A 22,839-nucleotide genomic window follows, 5' to 3' on the forward strand; every position below is an offset into this window, starting at 1 on the left:
GCGCTGCCGCCCGAGGGTTCGGATCCCACATACAGACCGGCTCCCGCTCACTGGCTGAGCGAGGCGTGGGAGCAACACCGAGGTTTGCAATCCCGTTGCCGGTCCCTGGTCCGGTACGGGGGCAACACTGAGGGTTGCGATCCGTTGCCGGACACGGAAAAAACAGACAAAAGACAAAAAAAAAAAAAAAGACTGACTCTACAAACTGTCTGCTGGTGTATGTATATTGTGGTAATTACACAGGCTCAGGAATAAAAAGACAGAAATATCTATTTGCCACTGCAATTTCATAACAGGATAATTTTGAGCTCATTGTCTACATCTCTAAATAATGACATATGGGAAAGAGAGAAAGATTCAAAAGAGGTAATATATGTGAAAAGTACCTAATACTCCTTTGGTTTTTGTTTTAGTCGCCTTTACCATAGGATTTCAGAAGGATAAATTTATTGATTCCTTCATCTCTTTATTGAAAAGATATTTATTAAGCCCCAACTACAAGGCCAGAATTGTTTTGGGTAGTGAACATGTAGCACAAAACAGACAAATCTCCTGCTCTGGGCAAGCTTGCATTCTAGGGAAGGGTATAGTAAATTAAGAAATAAGCAGATATAAAATTTCGGATAGTTGTCGGCAATAGGAAGAAAATAAAGCAAAATAAAAAGAGGCAGAATGACAGCCTGTAGGAGAACTATTTAAACAGGGCAATCTGGAAAATCCTTCCTAAGAAATGACATTTAATAAGAGATCTGAATGACATGAGGTTTTAAGGTAAGAGAATTTTCAGAAAGTGGATAAATCAATGTGGACACACCCAAAGTGAGTGAGTGAGTGAGTGAGGGGCAGTGTAGTGGGAGATGGGGTGGGGGCTTGTGGAGGAGTGTGTAATATGTAAAGAGGGTGGGACTAGTCAGAAAAGGCTTGGAAAGAATGCAGAACTTTACCAGGCTCTGGAAGGAAAGCTGAGATTTGTGTAGAGAGGATAACGTAGGACTCCATCATGGGGAAACATAAAAAAGTAAGGCAGTAAAACAAACTCATCAAAATATCAAGGGAATTGGGTCATAATGGGAGCTATAATAGAGATAGTGAGCCAAAGAAATAATTTAGAAATAAGCAGCCACTAACCGGCTGTTTGATATAAAAATTATCCTGCAAAAAATAAGAAGGATGTTTGAAAAGATGAGCAACTTAAGTGAGGTCCTGCTAATCAAATAATGGGTAAAAGGCATCAACAAGATTATGTATTAGCCAGAGTAGACTAACTGATTTAACAAACTACTAAACCTCACTGGTTTTATATGAGTACTTTATTTCTTGCTTACATCACAGAAAGAACTGAACTTCATGGAGATGCTGCTCCACACAATCATCCAGGCCTCCAGAATCCTTCCAGATTGTGGTTTCACTCACCTCTGAGTCCTAGAATTCTTCATTCAGCCAACTGATGGGAAGAGCATGGCTTAGACATTGGAGGGTGTTTACTGTCTAGTCCAGGAAGAGGAGCAGATGACTTCATATTCAATATGCTGGACATAACTGATGTGGCCACACATCACTACAAAGGAGCCTTAAAAATGTCCATTTGTGTGACCAGGGAAAAAAAAACAAAATAGATAAAACTCAGTCAGAGATATGCACACATTTTAGATATAAGTAGATAGCTCAAAGGAAATGTAATAAAAAAGAATTAATAGCATATATAGAATAAGTAGTACAAAGAAAGTATAAAATGTCCAATATCAGAGACACTACCTCTTTTATTTTGATGTTTCTATTATAATAAATATGAAAAATTGTCATCATTTATGAAAAAGACTTTGGGCAAACATCATTGGGTTGAAGTCTAACAAAATGTTCTAGATTTTATTAAAATATCTTTCGAATTGAATTTCATATTTTCTGATTCTCTACCCACTCATAGAATACATTGATGCAGATCATGGCATTTGGATAATGGGATTATTTTTAATCATTTGCTTTCTCCATGTTCCCTAAGTGAATAATGCTGCTTCATTATGTCCTCATTCTAAGATGCAATATGTGTATGCATCTGTGTCATTTTTATTTATTGAAAAACTTTTTTTTTTTTTACCAATTAGAAACAAGGAGAGCTTGGAGTGATAAGGTTTTCTTCCTAATTTAAGGCAGCGATGCTATGAAAACAGCAATTTGGGATCTAGAACTTTTGGGAAGTATCAATGATAGATTTTTCAATATAAAGTAAAATTCTTTACAGATAATATACTGGTTGTCACTCCAGAAAAGATGTTAAAATCACACATGGCCTTACAAATATGACCAATGTACAGAGGCCTATAATGACCCATAGAAATTGGTCAAATTTCCTGTGCTGTAAACATAATTCATGTACATAAGTAGCAGTAGTAGTAGCAGTAATTGTAATAAAGCAGTTACACTTTACAAAAAATCATTTTGACATTGAAGACTATCCTCAAACACAAAATCCATTAGGTAATAATCCTTCTAATCTAGAAGACATAACAGACGTATTGTTGATTTCATTCAGGAATACCAGTAATTAAATTTATTTCAGAAAATAACTATTGGTTTTTCATCAGATCTAAAATCCTCCTGTCATTCTCTCATAATCTCTCTCTCTCTCCCACAAGATACAAGGACACTATTATCTGGTGGCTGAAATATGACTGGATCTTATCATTATCAAGTTGTAATATAGACTGATGTTTTAACAGTAGTTCTCATCTAAAGCAGTTTTTAAAATAATTTTTTTCTCATATACCCCATAAGAATTTAGAATAAAATAAGTGTTCTCAAGAAAGTTTACAGGTTGATGATTAAATTGTAACACTTTAAGATAGCAAAAATATTAAAATTTTGCCCCTTTTAAATATTGGCATTTTAAAATAAACATGTTATGTCAGTCTTTCAGTTACAACCGATGGGATCTAAATATCATAATGATTTGATACACAACATCACTGATTTTAAAAAAGTACACGAACAAAAATATATTGCATGTTTTATTTCATCTTTAGAAAATAACTTAATCCCAATTCTTCTGTATGTTTTTATTCAAATATATATAACACACTTAAGTTTTTGTTAAAAGTATTTTTTTCTACAAGAAAAGTTATTAAATTCAAAATCATTTAAAAAAATTTCCTGTGAGCATAAGACAGTACATGTTCTCAAGAAAATTATTTTAGCTTGACATATCTTTACTGTCACATATAGATGTATCATGTATCCATGGATGAGTATTATCTATTGTGAGAAAATGCAGGGTTCAACATCCATTCATTCCCTTGTAGAAAAAAAGTAGGTCAGAGCATAAAGAAATTATGTTCATATGAGGAAATACATAGAACAGATGGACTTGTTATTAGCATGTAACTCAACTCTTTGAATCTTTTCTGAGTTTTGGGTCAAAAATCACATGTTGATTTTCCATTAAAAATATTTTTTTAATAGTCTGTCTCTGACAGCTAAACTTGGTTGTCCTTTGATTTTGTTGAAAAGCATGATTTAGAAAACACCTGGAAAAGCATTTGTTTTCTAGTCATCAGAGTCATTTATTTTCTCAACCCTGATACCAATATCTAGTTTATCCTGTGTACGTCTGTGTGTGTTTGTGTTTCTGTGCGTGTGTGTGTGTGTGTGTGTGTGTGTGTGTAAAATTCTGGAAAATTTCACATCCTGGTACAATACAACATAATTAGTGGTGTTAGGATGGGTGAGAAATATTCCTTTCTAGTAAAAAGTAGGAATAAACATAATTGACAAAGGGGAGGTATGAAAGGAACTGCTTCACTCAGGAACCATATCAGGCATAGGAGAGGATACAGATGGAAATAAAGACCAGGAAATGAATTTCCTTAAACCGTCTGTGCTTATGTCTTATAACCCCAGGGTATATATATACCCCAGCTGGAAGATATCTAAGGAAGCTATCTGCAAAGCAGCGACAATCCTTTGAAGGGTTTACATATATATACATTGATTCCTTGCCTAGTCCCTTTTCTGAGTGGTCTCATGTCACAGATGGCATGCAATGTGCCCTGTGTATAGAAGTTCTATATCCTGAAGAGATTGACAGTGTCACACTTAATCTTTTATTTGCCTCAGCATTTTGTGACTTCTTGAAGTTTTCACACAAAGTTGAGTGGACTTACGCATTATAATTTATAGTTTTAATTGATTTTACTCAAAATGGACAAGTTGCTTATACAGATTTTTGCCAAATAAACATGTATTAATTGTAATATAGGCTTAATGATCCAAACATGAGCAAAACATGAAAAGGTGGCAGCACTTATATTTTTAACCAAGTTCAATATTTTGGTAGGCCACACCTCAGGACAAAACAATGATGGTCTAAACTGAAATGACAAGAGGTCAGCAAAAAGTTTCTAAATCATCAAAAAGACAATTTAAAGAATGAATATACATATTAATTAAAATAAATTTTGTGATCATTGTACATAGTGCATGAGCAAAAAAGTAGGGGTTTATAATTTATAAATAAATAAACATGTTTTGGGATATTTGTCCAAAAATATTTTAATGATAGGGTTTGTTATCTAAAAGCTTTAGGGCCACTGGGCCAGAGAAAGAGATAGTGTTAGCTTTTGTATATGCTGGAAAGAACAGTAGCCCAGTAACCTCCTGTCTAGAAATTTTATCAGCATTATTTTCTCAATATATTTAGCACTAAATGGGGAAAAAAAAGAAGAATCAGTGAGGTTCTGGGATAGTCTATTACTAGTGATGCTTATGACAACTTAATTATGCTGCCATACATGTTTAAATAGTATAGATGATATTACAATTTTCATAATAGTTTATATGTAAATAATTACAGAAGTCATTTTTAAGCAACAGAATATAAAGATTGGGAAAATTTATGGAAATAGATACAATTTTCTTTTAGGGATAACTAGTTTCTCAGCAACATTCTAAGTCAATGTAAATTCCAATGGAATTCCCATAATATTTGAGTCAGGCTGAACACATCTTTGTCTAAGACTGTTATTCTCACCACAGGGAAGCAGAGGACCGTGCAGAAACAAACAAATAGGTCCTCCCTAATTTCAAAAGCTGGCCACAGATATATTCAACAATTCCTTTACAGAAATAGACTTTGCATTTTAGAATTTGCGTATGTCCTATAGAGCTGGGTGGGTAGTCTGTTTAGTAATTACATTACTATTAATTTATATGCATCAGGTTAATGAACATTAAAGAATTAATATTTTCCTTTCACTGATGACCAAATTATAGATACTTAATTCCTAAAAAATGCATAACTTGACATACCATTGTGTTTTAATATAATCAGTGAGTACCTCGAATGTCTTCCATTTGACTTTCTTATTTCAGATATGAGAAATGCAATCAGACGGGAAGAACACAAAGAAAGTGCTACACAACTCAAAGCAAAATTTATACAACTTAGAACACCTAAATACCTGAAAAAGAACCAGAATGAATAAATGAATTTGTCTGCACTAATTAGCAATTCCCAAGCTATGGGAGATGTGAGAAGACAGGACTCTGAGGTTGAGGCTGAGACTAACTTGAAAGCAGTTTATAAATCCAGTTCTAGAAATAGCTACAGGAAAGAATTGTAAAAATTGTGAAAATGGCTGTTCCTCAGGTATTGAACTTTTCAACCAATCTTGTAAACACAATTAGAGCAATTTTACCAGTAGCTGTGTGTGAATTTGAAAAGCAATTAAACACATGTGTAAAGTTTCATTAGAAATTTAACGCATGTCTTTCTAAAATACGTTAACTAAAAGTAAGCTGCTTTTTACTTACATAAAATAGTGAAGCTGATTTCAGCAACTCATCACTAAGACAAGGTTTGGTTTTTGCTTTTGAATTTAGGCTTCTATTAAAAATTGATACCTAAGTTACCATCAAAAGTTTTTCATTAAGCTAGAAGGAAAAACTAAAAACTTACTTCACTCAAAAAATAAAAATAAAATAAAATAAAGAAAAGAAGAAAACACAACATAAATTTAGCTTCAAATTTAGTCTTTAATATCATACTGACTTTTGTGATTTCCTTAAGGTAATGCTAAAAAAAATTTAAAGCATTTCATCTCAATTGTGTCTTCTTTACTAGTTTTGATACTATTCCGAAATAGAATCCATAATAGATTGTTTAGTAAGAAGACAGGAAAGAGCAGAGAGCGGGGAATATATATTTGTGTATGCATTTATATAAATATGTGTATTATTTTACTGAAAATATGTATGTCTTCTAAAATGCAAAGATATTTAAAAATCAGCATTTTATTATCAGTATTTTGCAAGTAAGTATACCATGATCTTAGAGCTTGAAAATATTCTTAACACATTCAAGTATGTATGAATTAGACATGGTTCTAATATACAGTGGTTATCACAAAATTACAAAGTATGATAATTTATGAAAAGTTCTTACCTGTAAATAGTGAGGTAGAGAACATTTAAAAATCAACTTAATTCAATTCACAAACATAGTTTGAATATATACATATCTCAGAATATTCTAGGCATTGTCAACAAAAATGACTATCATATGTTTTCTGCCAGTAAAGACTTCACATGGTAAAGGAAAGAGTCATCGGACCACTAACTCTAAATGCTACGTTGGAAGAAATACACAAATACAAGGGGGGAGAGTCATTTTTTTATTAATATGTACTTGACAAAAATTGTATATATTTCTTGTATACAACATGATGTTTTAGCATATGTATATAATCTGAAATGGTTAAATCAAGCCAATTAACATATCCATCACCTCACATACTTATTTTTTGCATTGTGAACATTTAAGATCTACTCTCTTAGCAATTTTCAAGTGTACAGTACATTAACTATAGGCCCTATGCTGTATAATAGATCTCCCAGACTTATTTACCCTGTCTAACTGAAACTGTACCCTTTGACTATCATCCTCCCAACTACTGGCAATTCCTTCTTTAAGGTTATGGCCTATTGGTAAACGCTTGAATAAGAAGTGATATATAAGTAGTTCATTATAGAATGGAAGAAACTCCACAGACTGAGAAGTCAAAAGGATACAGCATTCCATCTCACTGCGAACACCTTCGTCCATCTTCTCTCCATCATTTCAAATATTATCAAAATTATTTTCAAATTTTCTTATCTGTTAGGTTTTGTTTGAAAGGGCATTTTCTAGTAGAGATTATTCATGACCCAACAATACTAAAGAGCTTTTCCTGTTATTCAGCTTAAGTATTTTCACTTTAAGGAAGTTTAAAATCAAAGAATTTAAGCTGTTCATATTTATTTACATAACATTATATTTGAGCCAATGCATAGTTTCATTTCATTCTTTTCAAAACTCCTTTTTCTTCTACTTTTGTTTCACTGACTTATTCCTTCTATAGTAGTTTTAAAAATAGGCTGCTAATATCAATTCAACTAATTAATTTTGACATATTTGTTTACAAAACACAAGAGTTATATTAACATGAAAACTAAACTGTTTGAGACTCTTTTACTCATTTTTCTTACATTACTTCCCTACCATTTTTCTGGGTTCATATTTAATATATTTTGAGATCACAAATCTCATGTTTAAAAAATTAAATTTATCTCTCCAGATTGTTTAAACTTAAACATTCTATTTTGGAGTTATAATTAAACAGTTATTTACATTTATTAGCATCCCACCTCTAGCGATTTCATACATTTATATTAGTTTTTAGCACTTGAATGTTAATAGCCATTCCTTAGCTCACATTTCATTCACTTACAAAGTATTTTAAAACATACAAACTGGATTATTTTTTATTTTAGCTTTATTTTTATCAATGTTATACACAAATGATTGAAGATGCACTTAGTTCTGTAAGATTTTTTATACAGTGCTTCATTGTCCCTACCCTGAATCAACCATTTCAACCATAGCTGATTATCTTTACATATCACACTATCTCTCTAAATAATGCGGATACTTTAGTATCCTAATGTATTATAATGTTTATGCATTATCTGTTGATTTTGCAATAACAAAAATGAAGATTTCATTCTCTTTCATCATTCCCTTCTATAACCATTTCTTCCCATCCTCCCATCACTTCTATTTATCAAAAGTTTTACTAGATATACATTAACTATTTACATTGATATTACTATGTTAATGCTATTGACAAGTGAGTCAAGATGTATCTTATGGTTGTTTGCCCCTTCCTTGAAACTTTGTTTGCCATGAAAAACTGTCTTTATATTTCTACCTATCACTAAAATAATCCCAAATTCTTTGTCAATTGTATTAAACTCTTTTCCCTGCATTAAAGAAATCTCTCCAACAACCCCTGATCTTCCCAGTCAGGACTGGTTGATTGGCCTCCAGGCCTGGAGTATAGATCTCTACTTGGGATCATCTTTGACCTTATTCTGAAAATTCTATTCTCCTTATCTTGGTGCTGCAGATATATTTTCTGAATACAATGTGTTATTAGTTCTCGGTTTATAACCATGTTTTGATAGAGCATATCATCCAGTACCTTCCTAACAGAGGTTGAATGGGCAGTACTAAACAAATATACATTTATTCAATTCTCATACCTCATACATACTGATAATTCAGGTGGAGGTAAAATTCAAGGTTGGAAATATTGTTTCTTCTGCATTTTGAATACATTGCTCCATGTGTTATCCATTGTTGCTGTTCACACACTTAAAGTGATTCTGATTCCTGACTCTTTCTATATGTCTCAGTTGATGTTTGTGTGTGTCTCTCTAAAAGCTAATAGCATCTTCACTTTTTCAACATTGTTCTGAAATGTCATGTCAACGTTCCTTTGCATCAGCCTGTTTTTATCCATTTACTAATCACTTGATGTGTGGTATTACTGGCTTTCAATATGCAAACTAAAATCCTTCATTTGTACATGTTTTACTTTAATTTTTTTGATGATTTTTTCTTCTATTCTCTTTTATGTTTCTGGAATTATTATTTTAGAATAATATCATCTTAGAATCTTTTGACCTTTTAACAGGTCCTCTGATTTTCTTATATTCACTCTGCTGTATCCCTGGCTTTTGCCTCCTTGCTCCATTTTCCTCAAGTATAATCAACCCTTTTATTGAATTTTTCATTTCAATCATATATATTTAATTTTTAAAAGCTCTTTTTTTGTATTGATCCATTTTTATGTCCTGTTTCTTGGATTGAAAGCTGACCGGGCCAGGAAGGCTGGCAGTTCTGGAGTTCAGTGCACAGAGGCCAGGTGTGTTGGGCACGTGTCTCTGATGATCTCATCTCCTGATATTCATATCCTTGGGACATCCCCTACCTCTAAGTATGGGCTGACCCAGTGCCTTATTTCTAATAAATTAAGCAGGCAAAAGTGATAGAATATCACTTCTGGAGCTAGGTGCAGCAGATTTAAACTCTTACCTGGCTTGTATATTTTTTCATCTTCTTGGCTTGCTCACTTTGATGAAGATACAAGTTTAAGAAATACATGTGGCGAGCATCTGAAGAGAGCCTCTAAGACCCTACGAATTACTGAATCATGCCAACAAGAAAGCCAGTGAGCTTGGAGGTACATCCTTCACCAGTTGGGTCTTGAGGTGACTATAGTTCCGTCCGACACCTTAATTTCAGCCTGTGAGAGAGCATGAACCACAGAACCCAGGTAAGCTGTTGCCAGTTTCCAGATCCAAAGGAACTGTAAGGTGATAAATGTGTTAGTATTATTTGTTCGATAGCAATAAAAAACTGATATAACATATGATATTCAGGATGCTATACTCTTATCTTCATTCTGCCTGAGATAAACTAGAATAGAGGCCTTCTGTTTTACTTTTTGTAGTGAATAAAATTCCAGTTTTGAATGGGGCCAGGAAGAGGGCAATCTACCTAACTGCAGAGATCAGGGACCAGAGTCTGGAAAAACAATTCTTTTTAAAATACTCTCAACTTAAACTCATGTTTTTATTCTATTATTACATTATTAGAGTTACCTAATGCATAAATTTCTGAGCTTCCTTGGAGCTGGTGGTAAAAATTAAGTTGCTATGTAGTTTTTCTCCTGTTGATTTAGAATTCAACTTTCTTGAACCTAGTAGATTATTTACCACTCATCCATTTGCTGTCCAGCTTCCAAAAATATTTTTCTATTGTCTCCTTTCCTGTTTTTTTGCTCTTTGTAATTTTGTTTGTTTTATTTTATTTATTTATTTATTTATTTTTTTGTCTTTTATCTTTTTCCATGTCCGGGTACAATGGATCGCAACCCTCAGTGTTGCCCCCGTACCGGACCAGGGACCGGCAACGGGATTGCAACCCTCGGTGCTGCTCCCGCGCCTCGCTCAGCCAGTGAGCGGGAACCGGTCTGTACGTGGGATCCGAACCCTCGGGCGGGAGCGCCACCACACTTCCCAAGCGGCGCACTTATCCAGTGCGCCACCGGGCCGGCCCCGTAATTTTGTTTGTTTTAAAAATTTATCTTATGAGTAATTTTAGTAAATTTTCAGGAACCATCTAAAATGGATTCACTCTACTATCTTTGCATAATGCACAGATTTATCACTACCTTTTAATGATTTTAATTAAATATTGAAGCTAGCATTCATACATATGGAGTTAAGGGTACATAAATGTTTAACATGGTTGTTTGCAATTTTTTGTTTTTAATATTTTAATATCAAATTTAAGTTTCAAAATCCTGTTAAAATGTTTGGTCTAAACTATAGAGTTCTTGAGTTTTCATAGTATTACACTGCTTCATGACAATAAATTTAAGTGTTAACCCACTTAAAGCCATGAGAAAATCCCAAAATGGGAAGATAGAAAAAGGGACTTCAAGTAAAACTCAATACAAAATAATTAAGATGGTTGATTCTTGCTTGGCAAACGCTTTTTTTCCCCCTTTCTTTATGAAAACTAAACAAAACAAAACAAAAAACTACACACACAAGTAAATATGATATTGTTCCCACAGTGTGCTTAGAGAAACCAAGTCATAATCCTATGCCCACATGTGTGATGATGTTTAAAAAGAGATCTGTTTACGTTTCTTCAGACCAGCCGCCTGACATTTCAAAAGATAAGAAGTACTGTTCAGTTTGAATGAACACATAAATATCTCTGCAAATGTATTTGAACTCATCTTTTGAAATATCAGTTTGGGACCAACTGATATGAGTTACTTATTTGGATATTGGAATACAGTATTAAGAGTCTGAACCAATTTCTTGAAAGAGATAGAATGATGCTGAAGAATATATTTTGAGTAAATCAAGAAAGTAAAAGTTTATGTGGGTATTACTTCATCAAGGTAATTTGTTCTTGACTCATTCTTGTTTTAGAATACTTAAAGTTTAAATACAGAAATATGTTATAGAATTTATATATATCAAGATATTCCTTTGATTTTCTGAATTTTTCTCATAAAATTAAAAAAGATCAATATTCCATTGGCTATTTCGCTTTACTGTTTTGTGTACATGTTGAATATTTTTGTGTCCTAATATTTTCTCTTTACGGAGATTTATTATACAACTGGATCTGATTTATCCTGTTTTTTGTTGGATAAGTTGGGGGTGTAATGGGCATGGCTATAAACCCACATCATTAAAACTGATGATGAAAACTGACTTACCACACAGGCTAACAATTACTCTCATAGGCATTTACCCCACAGACATGAACATTTATTTTCACATAGATACTTGTATCTGAATATTCATAGCAGCTTTATTTGCAATAGCTCAAAGCTGAAAACTGACCAAATGTCTTTAAGAAGGGAATGGTTAAACAAACTCTGGTACATCCATACCATGTGTCTTAGTACATTTTCTGCTGCTATAACAAAATACCACAGATTGGGTAGTTTATAAAAAAAGAGATTTATTTGGCTTGTGGTTCGGGTGGCAACGTCCAAGGGCATGGAGCCAGCATCAGCTATTTGGTGAGGGCCTTCTTGTTGTATGATCCCACGGCAGGAAGTAGAAAAGAGTGCATAAAGAAATCTCATGTATACTTCCCCAAATCTAGCATAATACACATTTACAATACATAATCAAAACCAAGAAATTGACATTGGCACAATTCATAGAGCTTGGCAATTCATAGCAAAGGCAAGCCAGCATATAAGACAGAGAAAATGGGAGCTGACCTTATCCTTTTATCTGGAACTGACTCCTGTGATAACTAACACACTCATATAATAATGGCACTAAACCAGAGCCCTCATGACCTTATCCCCTCTTAACACCTCACAATGGCAATTACATTTCCACATGAGTTTTAGAGGGGGCATTCAGACCATAGCACCACAGAAGGCTACTCAGCAATAAGAAGAAATGAGCTATTGATATACAAACAATGTGGATGAACCTCAAGGAAATTATGCTGAATAAAAAAAGCCAATCTCAAAAAGATACATAATTCATCATTCCATTTATGGAACATTTGCGAAGTATCATAATGATATAAATGGAAATTGACTAATGATTTCCAGGGCCTAGGTATGGGGGTTAGTAAGTGCATGGATATAGAGGGGTAATATAAGGGAATATTGTAGTGATGGTACAATTGGGTATGCTGATTTTCCTGGTAGTTACACAAGCTACATATGTGATAAAATTGCATAAACACATGTATACACACACATATGCACTATCAAAAATAAGTACGTGTACAACTTCTGAAATCTGAAAAACCTCTAAGAATTGTAGCAATGTCAATTTCTTGGTTTTTATTATGTATTGTAAATGTGTATTATGTTAACATTGGGGGAGATTTGGGGAAGGGTGCATGGGATTTCTTTACACATTTCTTTTTCTACATCCTGTGAATCTATAATTATCTCAAAACAAAATGTTCACAAAAAGCTCACTTGAAGTAAAATAATTTTGACAGACAAAACCATAAGAGAAAATGTGATATTGCAAAAGTTTACATTTTGGAATAATCACATTTTGAAGGCACTAATAATATTCACTTCTACTTACCTCCGATGGGAGGTAAGCCTGCAGGAATGCTCCATATACGTGCCCATGACCAAGAGCTTGGAAGTGTTCTATTTTGTTTGTTTGTTTTTTGAATACTGAAGGGGGCATTTCCCTTCTGCCCTTTCTTGGTATTTTTTTGGTTAATCTTCATAAACATGGAATGGAATTTGATTGTAGGGTTCAAATAATACTAGAAATAAATTTTGTAAAGGTAAATAAGAGGAAGACATTTTTTCCCTATGCCATTTATTCTCTGGAAAAAAAAATAATTGTTTAATATTTTAAATATAAATTTTTTATGAAATAACACACATATCTATTCTCATATTTTTTTCATTTAATAATCAAGTTCAGCTTTAATTATTGGTGGATTCTAAACCGTGGCTTCAATTTGTAATTTATGATTCATGCTTAGGCCCATTACTGAGTCATGTTCTTCCTGAGTGGCCATCAGCACTGATGATTAAATACATTTTAATTTATCAAATAGAAAGGCCTGATAGGATCTTTAATATAATCAATGAGTTTTACTACAAACATCAGTAACATTTTTATATTTGCCGTATGTCCTTTTATCAATTTAAAATAATGATATATGCTTATCCTATCCATATAGCTTTCCATATTTTTATAAAAGTTTATAAATTTAACAAGAAGGAAACATGATGTAAAAAAGTGTTATTTCAGAAGCTTGCTCCATTTTGAGCCAATAGAATTAGGGAAAGCTCTTTATGGATATTTTGGGTTATGATTGTTGAGGATCTGTGGGCAGAGAGAAATTGCGCAAAGAAGCATTTACTGAAGAAAATGATTGTAGAAATCTTCTTCTTGGTTTAGAAGATAAAAATTTAGGAGCTTGAAGAAGGTAGATATGGAGAATGGTCTTCAAAGAGGAAGGAAGCCAGGAAGATGACAGCAGGAAAACATCTGATGAAAAATCAATTCTCTGCGATATCTAAGACCATAAAACTTTAGACATAAAACTTTAGGGATTCAATTATCAATTTTTACTGATTCTGTCATTCGGTTTTTCTCTCTTTTCACATATTTTAAGAAAATTAGCTATTGAGAACCCACACATATGACTGCAGAGAAAGAGCGATGCTGTCAATTATGAGGTAAGCCAGTATAGAAACAAACAGGAGCAGAACTGCAGTCAATGAAGTGGGGGTGCTGGAAAATTCAGCAGGAAAATGCACCGAAATGAGGTGCACAACAGAAATCATGCCTCCCGGAATTTTCAGAATTATTAGAAATGTGATTATGCCACAGAAAATGATTAGGTCAAGCAAGTAATTTCCCCTGTTTTTAGATAGGGACAGAAACTAATTAATTGGGAAAAAAAAGTCGCAGTATAAAGTTATTTATTATCACCAACTTTCTGCTCTCCTCTGTGTCTCTCTCTCCCTTTATTGTTTTCTTTTCCTGCTCTGTGTGTGTGTGTGTGTGTGTGTATGCTTCGGTGCATACAAATTTTCTTCTAGGATTTCTTTTTACTTCTGTTTTTCTAATGTTATACAAATAATAAATACTAATTATTGAAAATGCAAAAATTAAAAGTAGAAAAATAAATACAAATTATCCTGCCAGTCATAAATGAATGTCATTAATGGCATACAGCTTTCCAAACTTTAAAAAAAACGTAGTTTTTTATTATGCCTTTATAACTTGATATTTTAGAGCTATTTTTTATGTACATAAATATTCTTCCAAGCATTTAAATGGTTCTGAGATAGGAGCCGCTCAGTTTCCCTGGGTTTGGGTTTCAGAACATGCCTCTGGGTTTCAAGCCAATCCTTGAGGTCCCAGGCTCCCTAGTCTAGGTGGTCCCCTGGAGGAAAGCTACTGTTGCAATTTAGAACCTATTTTCAGAAGGGACAAATGAGACCACAAGTGGCTGGCTTATGCAAATCTAGTGGCTGGGTATGCTCAGTAGAGAGGGGTTATATAACCCTGGCAGGCAGGCATGCTCAGTAAAGTGGAGTTTATCCTCTGAATGACTGCCCACTAGAGGTGCTAGAGAGCACAAAATGTTCTTGAATATGTCTTGTGCTGGGGGACAGGAAGGGTCCTCCAGAAAGAGACAAACTGAACATTTGCAAGACTAATGTTATATAACTGGGAACCACCCCCTTAACTGAATATCCATTAGATAGTGAAACTATAAAAGCCGAATCCCAGCAGAAGGTGGTGGGAGGGAGGAAGGGGTGGGGGGTGGGGGAAGGGCTGTTGCTCACTCTTCTGGAGCCAGCCTGCACTCTGCCTGTGGAGGGTATAGTTCTTTCTTTTTGTATCAAACTTTCAGCAAGCAGCTGCTCGTTCTCTTGAGCTAACTTGCTCTCTGTACTGAACTTTAAGTATGTATTTCTTACTTTTGTATTAAATTTGGTGTGGACCCTGCTCAGTCTCTGCAGCAATGCCTCACTCTCTCTGTGAAATCTGTATCTCTTATTCATTATATTAAACCTGTTCTCATTTTCTATGTGACTCTGCTCTTGGATTCTTTCCTATGGAAGAATCAGGAACCTGGTAAGAGAACAGGGTGGGTTGAGGCTGACTGCCACCCCCGCCACCCCTCCTCTGACATCAGTTTCATGATGTTGCGTTGTATAGATATAATGCAATATATTTACTACTTCTTTTGAAGATTAGAGTATTTCTGATTTTTATCACTTAGCAAATCTTAACTAATTTATTTGCTTAAATTTTAAAAAATGTAATTGCTAGGTCTAAAACTAGCCATATTTTAAAGGTACTTGATGATATCATGAGACAACCCTATGATGCTCCAGATTAACATTCTGCAGCAGAGTATATGAGTACATGAGATTATCATTGCTAACTTTTATCTAGAAGCCTGTTCCATAGACAAATAACAGTGGTATCAAAAGCCTGGTTGCATATGTGCTCCATTTTCACTTATGCCATTGAGAAAATTTATCAGTTTTTCCCCTTCGCAAACTAATTATTTTATGAACTGTGTTCATATAAGAATCAATTAGTTATAAACTTCAGGTCTGTATATGCACTGAGTTCGATATAAAATATGAAAACTATTATAGTTTATTTTTCACATATTGGCAAATATTTCTAGAGTCTAGAAGATGGGTTAGAATAGGCGGACTTTTAACTCTCACAGTAGTGTCACTTCAATATTCTGACTCGCCTGTGCACACTTTTCCTACTTCCCCAGTCACGAGAGTTCAGTGTCCACATCTTCATATGAGGCCAGTTGTCCAAGATGTTGAAACAAACAACCACAGAACTTTCTGGCAAGTCATTATGGCTCATCATAAACTGCAGCAGACTTGGCCTCACATTTATGCTGCAATGTCTTCAATCCCAGCACATTGACATAGGAATGATTAAAGAATAAACCACCACCAACAACCACTGCGGTTCTTTGGCTCACTGTAATTTATTTGAACATCTTGTTCCTTCTTTGCTACAAAACTCCTTATTAATGGACAATGTGAGGACTTGATTCTATTCTCAGCATTCATAGAAAGGAGAAAAAATAAGTGCTGATTAGGATATCAACATGCTTAATGAGTAAAATTTCTGCTGAGTAATACTTTAATGTATTAACTAATAAGATAAATTATATATTTAAGTTCTCATTAATTTATCAGAATGCTATTATTCATTATTTTTTAAACTGAACACCCAACTGATAACTGATTAAATTTAAATAAAACTTAATCTCACATTAATAGGTAGACATTTAGGTCTTTAGTAGAGAGAGAGATTCTAGGACTTCAGGAAAAATATGTCTAAGAAACAAACAGAAATAACACCAAACAAAAATTAAAATATTTTCTGTCTTATGTTCATTAAATTTAAATGCAACATATAAAATAATGGATATATTATAGTATTATCTTGGTTTTGAACTCCAAGGGCTATTAATTGCTTAAATATATTTTAGTCACTATTTAGCTTTAGAACCAAAATAATTAATATTACTATACATCTATTCTCTTAAGCAAATCATAGATCTGAAAAAGTAGCTTCATTAAGGTATCTTATAGTTTCATTAGGAAATCTTATAATTTCTCATCTAGAATATATCATGAGTTAAAAGTTTGCTTTGCTTTTGTTTTGCAACAAATTCTCCCAAATAGAGAAAACAAATAAGTGTTAAAAACATTGAAAACGATAGTTCAAAGTTGCTAGGATTACATAATATTTTAGGGAAAAAATGCTCTTGGGTTAACATAGTTTTATTTAGATTGTTTTTGTAAACACTATTGCTTATGTTTTCTACCATGATTTACATGGTTATTGTGTAATCTGCTTGTGCTAGTATTATCTGACCACAGACCTCAATCTTGTTATTTTTTTAATTTGGTCCACCGTCCATTGTACAAAAACAAACCATATTCATGTTTTCATATTTACAAAAAAGTCTTTTTTCTTTAAGTAATGCTTATTTATAATCCTTAGTTTCTTGTTTTTTTTTTTTTGTTTGTTTGTTTTTTCCTATTCATTTATATGACCCGCACTGTATTATTTGTTAAATTGCTTTTGGATTTAAATGAACATGAAAATTGTAATATTTTTATCTATTAATTGCTCCCATTAATGCAGAATTTTGGAGTGGTTCTCTTTTTCTTTGTCTTTTTCTGTCCAACTGGTTGTCACATATATTCTTTACTTCTGTTACATTAGAGTTTTCTTGAATAGAGCCAGTACCATGGGTTGAACTTCCCATGTCTTACCAGCTGTGAGACTACTCGGCTCACCCAAGCTCATTTTCTCAGTTTTCTTATCATTAACATGGGGATAATAATTACATCAAAATCATGATTAAAGCATCAGCATTAAGTAAAATAATTAATATAAAAGCATCACATAATATTTCACACACAGCAAACCTTCAGTAAATACTAGCAAGTCTTTCAGGAATGGTTTTGTTCTATTTTGAATGCAGTGAAAATATATTCAGGGTTATTAATATATTGAACTTAATTACAATATTAACATTTTTTTTTATGAGGGAGTAAACTTTCAAGGTTCCTTATCAAGGTTAATTTGAATATTCTTCCTTCATGAAAGCTTAGTACTAAATCCATGTTCAAGCAGAGATCTAAGGAGACATCTGCCACTTTCACCTTTTGAGACCATAGTAGTCATCCCAGACAGTGAGAAATGCAAACAATAGGACATCTAAACCAGTACTGATGTCCATAGACTTCTGTTATGCAAAGCAATTAGTAGGAAAAAAACAAAACAAAACAAATCTCATTTTCGTGAAATGCCATAGACCAGTATAAGTGTGTAAATTTTAGTGTAAAATACAATAGAAAATTTGTTTAAGACCTTTGCAGTAGCAGGCTTTACATTCTAAGCTGAAGAAATTTGGTTATTTTCTAATCAATAGTAAATAATTTACATGCCAAGAAATCAGCACATGACCAAATGTAAGATATCCTCTGAGGCCCAAGCCAAACCACCATCATTGCCTTCTCTGATTAACCCTCATTGGACCAAAAAATGGCTTTCACTGCTGTTATTGGGGCTTCATGTTATAGCTGTTCATTCCTTCCAACATATGTAATAAATATTATTAAACAGCTATGAGAAAGATGGCTGCTAGTTAAGGTGGAGAATACAAAAGACTTTGCATTCTGTATTTTCAATCATTTAACAAGTTAGTAGTCCTGAGTAGCAGATCATGTAATGATGACCATAATGACTAGTGTCCCAGGGTTTCTTTGACATACCTGGCTTAAATTCTGTGCCTCTGTCCCTTTATATATACTTGGACAATTTTTTCCAGGTTTCCATTCAAAAAATATGGCATTATGTTGACTGACATAAACTACAATCTATGGATACTTTGAAGAAAACCAAGTCATTTCTTGTTGAGAAAAGAAGGAATGAGGCTTGAGTGCCTGACTCCCCTTGGACACTGGGCAGGATTTACATGACAACAATATGTGCGTTGGGGAGCGGGGGATGTCGATATTTTGGGGAAGGGATAAATTTTCTGTGGAATTAAGTGACAGGCATAAAAATCAGAGAGGCATGAGGCAATTTAGAGGAACACTGAGTTGTAAATTTTAGTGTAAAATAAAATAGAAAATTTGTTTAAGACCTTTGCAGTAGCAGGCTTTACATTCCAGGCTGAAGAAATTTGGTTATTTTCTAATCAATAGTAAATAATTAGAGATAGATGAGCAAGGAAGTAACACAGAAATGCAAATACTATGGAATAGAAGGGAGTTTGAGGACCTTCTCCAAAACCCTCATTTTATATTGATGAGATTCAAGGCCTACATAAGTAAAGAAACTAGCTCAAAGCCCCATTAAATACCTATGTCTCATATTAGCTTTATTATGTATTCCTAGGCTTTAGATATCTTAGTTGATGTTCTGTTTAGATATTTTTGAGTAGCTCAACTATAAATGTCAGGGGGCGGGGGAAGGCTTACACTTTGAATGGTCTTCAAATAGAAAGATAAATTTTAACTTTCTGTCTTACTGTGAGGATTTTGCCAAACTAAAAGACTGATTCACTGCCATTCCTATAAATTTGTTTCATGCATTTGGAGCATATAATAGAAAGAAGCTGTTTTCAGGCTTTTGGTGCCAAAACATTTTAGTAAAAAAAAAAAATAATCATAATAATAAAATAAAAAATGAGCTTCCACCTCTTTACAAAATTGGGTCACTTCTGCTTTACTCTTTCATCTTTATTGCAAATATATTCAAGAAAAAACAAATGTCGTCAGCTGAAGATTGTGAGAAAATTACTGTGAAGACAAACACAGCTCTAAATATGCCAAAGCTGGTGAGCAGAATTACCTTTATTAGGTTTGAATACAAGCCCAATCTTTACAGTGGTTACTATACCAATTCAAATGAGATCCCTTTCTTGTCAAATCACACTTTTTTCTAGATGCTTTCTTTGCAGTCTTTTTTTTCTTTTTAATGTCACTATATTAAACCTTCAGATGTTATCTGTTTGAAAGAATTAATGACAAAATTGAAGGAAAATGTTAAAACAAGGAAAGACAATGGAGGTGAAGCATATAGTTAATTGTCTCAAACTATTTTTTCTCCTATTTGTAAGTCTCTCAATACAATAGAACACAAGAAATTAAAATAATTAAAATTTTAGAAAGCCCTAAAATTATTTGACCCATGTTAATTTCACGGGAATTAATCGCATGTAACTGCATATTATATAATCTCTAAAACGCTGAAATATTCCATCAATGACATAAGTGAATTAAATCATCATATCTTAAAGTACCTGGTACGTTACAAATCTCAACAGCTAAATTCACTGAGTCCCTGAAATCTTAAACAGAGCTACCGCCTCTCTATTTGGATATTCTAAAATTTAGTCTTGAATAAAATGTTGAGTAATTCCCGCTCCAGCCGCCAAGTATTGCAAGAACAGAAAGGGTCAAGAGCAGTGAGCGATAGGGGTGTTTAAGAAACTAGCCACGGACCAGCAGAGGCAGCGAATGCGGGGCTATGTGACGACAAGGTTGTTGATGCCACAAGCCTGTGAGGGGCAGCAGGCAATATGCCAAACCCAGGAACCCGCTTCTCTGAAGGCTGCCAGCTGAGCTAGAGTTGATGTTCCTTCCCGCCTCCCGGGAACCCCGGTCCTCGCAGGCGTCGTCAGGAGGATTCTGCACCCTAATTACCCGGGGAGGAAGACGCGCCTTTCCCGGAGACCGCTAGGCAACACTCACCACGGCAGCCTGCAGGTTACTTCCCTCCGTGGGTGTGTGACTTCGTCTAAACAAGTCACACTTACAGTAGATGCTCACTGGCGAGGCTGCGAGCCGCGGAGGGCGGGGGAGCAGAGGAGAGGAGGAGGGAAGGAGGGTGGGAGGTGCAGAGCGGGGAGGTAGAGGAGACGCCGGAGCTCCAGACACAGCAGGAGCGCGCCGTGGCGGTGCAGTTTCAAGCTCGCCTTCGCAGCCGCGCACACACCGCCTCCTCCCAGCGCAGCGGGAACCGCAGCCGCCCCGGGCCGCCGCCGCAGCCGGGCTCGCGCTCCCGCCCGCTCGCCGCGCCAGAGCCTCCTCTCGTCAGCACTCAGCCGGCAGCTATTTCCTTCTGCCAGCCTCTTTGAACTCTCTGGATCTTTGCTTTTGCTCGTCTCTCTCCTGTTTTCCCCGCCGTGCGTTTTCTCAACTTCTCTTCCTTTATCCTTAACCACCCTGCGTTTCCCTCCTGTTTTATTGGGGATTTCGGTTTAAGATGACTTGGTTTCCTTACCTTCGTCAATTTCAGCACTGAGGACTGAAAAGGAATCTTTACCTTTCCCCAGGGGCATTTAAAAAAATCGCAATCCTTAAAAAGTGTTAAGAGGCAAAGGAACAGCACGCGGGACCCTCCCGGCACCCTTGAGCCCAGTCCAGAACTGTACCAGCAACCAGAAATAGGATTTCATTTAACCCCACTGAAGGCGAGGGCGAGAGGAGCCCGAGGCAAACTTCAGCCGTCTCAGCGGATCCGTGGTTCCCGCATTTGGAGGATCCACGTGCCAGAAGGCATAGGACCCCACGGGGGACCAGGAGGAGCCTTGAGTCTCCCTCGCCCCCTCCGCGAGGCCGGAGCTGTGGACTGAGCCGCGCGGGACAGCAGCGGCGCAGGAGGCGAGGAGAAGATGCGGGGCTCAGGGCCCCGGGGTGCGGGACGCCGGCGGCCCCCGGGCGGCGGGGGCGGCGACAAGCCCAGAACTCCTGTGTCCCTGGCTGGCTGCTACTCCGTACCTCGCAGGGCCCCCCTCTGGACGTGCCTTCTTCTGTGCGCCGCGCTCCGGACACTCCTAGCCAGCCCCAGCAACGAAGGTAGGGAAATGGGGGTGGGGACCGTGGCGACCTGGGGCGGAGGGGCGAGGCGGGGCCTGGGAGTGCGGTCGCGGCGCGCTGGACGCTGCTGCAGGGGACTAAACCTCACTGCACACCTAGAATTAATATTTGTCGTCCGCTTTCGCTGGCCTTTTCCTTCCCTCTCTGCTGTCTCTGGTTGCATTGTTTGACATTAGCTGTGGGGTGCTGGGCGAGGAACCTGCATGTGGACAGAGGGCTGGTTGGGGGGCTGGGAAGTTGGAAGCCAGGGAGAAAGGAGGGATCTGAGACCCGCGCCGGGAGGTTGGGTGCGGCTGGTTCTCACTTAAGGCGCGTAGGGAAGTGACATTTCGGGCTTGAAGGAGTAGGAACTGTTTGATCTTGGGAGCGGGGGAGCGGTGGGGCTTTTAGAAACCGTTATCTGTTATTTGAGTCCGGTGATAGGAGACGTTGTGGGGGTGGCTGGATGCTTTTATTTTGGGGGAGAGTGCCTGCTGGGAGCTGTTATTTAGGGCATAACCAGCTGCTATTCTGGGTGGGTGGCAAGAGATTTTATTTCCCGAAGGAGGGGTATGGTGAAGGACAGAAGGTACCCCACACTGTCGGGTGCCCATCTCTTTGGGGGAGCTCACTGTCACACTCAGGCAAAGGTGGAAGAAGGCGCGAAGGTGGGATGGATGGCGCGGGAGAAGCGGGGGATGGAGGAAGTGTCGCCACTAGGAAGTTGCCGCTGGAATCCACTGGGACGTGTCTCCCAGAGGGAAAAGACCTGCTCAGGCCCGAACCGGATCCTGGAGTATCCAGCCCCCCTCCCTACCCCGAGTCTTGCGCTCCGGACCCATAAAACTGTCCCCGCCGTTCCCTGGAAGAGTAGGGTCGGGCGCGGGAGCAACCCCTGTGTCGCTCTCGGTGCTCCGAGGGCCGTGCTCAGACCCACTACCCGCCCATGCGCCTTTCGGCCCTCGGCCTCAGCCTATCCCCTCCGGCTGCCTCGCTCCTGTCTCACACCCGGGCTGCGCTCGCGGAGGTGGTGGGGGGGGGGGGGGGG

General features: G+C 36.5%; 1 protein-coding gene and 1 long non-coding RNA gene across 6 annotated transcripts in view; one reads left to right on the forward strand and one right to left on the reverse strand.

Annotated features, from left to right (window-relative positions):
• Positions 1–904: 904 nt before the first annotated feature.
• LOC103589423 lies at positions 905–20,757 on the reverse strand. Its single transcript, XR_550389.1, has 3 exons — positions 20,685–20,757; positions 9,410–9,683; positions 905–1,570 (listed from the first exon to the last, which is right to left on the reverse strand). It is a non-coding gene; the product is annotated as an uncharacterized LOC103589423 (long non-coding RNA).
• An 86-nt stretch (positions 20,758–20,843) lies between these two features.
• The window catches only part of EPHA5 (EPH receptor A5), a 340,114-nt gene continuing 338,118 nt past the window's right edge, over positions 20,844–22,839 (forward strand). For 2 of the 5 annotated variants that reach the window (XM_008571411.1, XM_008571425.1), the window contains exon 1: positions 20,844–21,791. In XM_008571411.1, the coding sequence (XP_008569633.1) occupies positions 21,608–21,791 (184 nt within the window). In that variant the 5' untranslated portion in view covers positions 20,844–21,607. The remainder of the gene's footprint in view (positions 21,792–22,839) is intronic. The other 3 variants (XM_008571402.1, XM_008571416.1, XM_008571434.1) reach the window with 2 other exon arrangements.

The sequence above is a fragment of the Galeopterus variegatus genome, unplaced genomic scaffold, assembly GCF_000696425.1.
Source record: "Galeopterus variegatus unplaced genomic scaffold, G_variegatus-3.0.2 Scaffold39, whole genome shotgun sequence".
In the NCBI taxonomy this organism is placed as follows: Eukaryota; Metazoa; Chordata; class Mammalia; order Dermoptera; family Cynocephalidae; genus Galeopterus; species Galeopterus variegatus.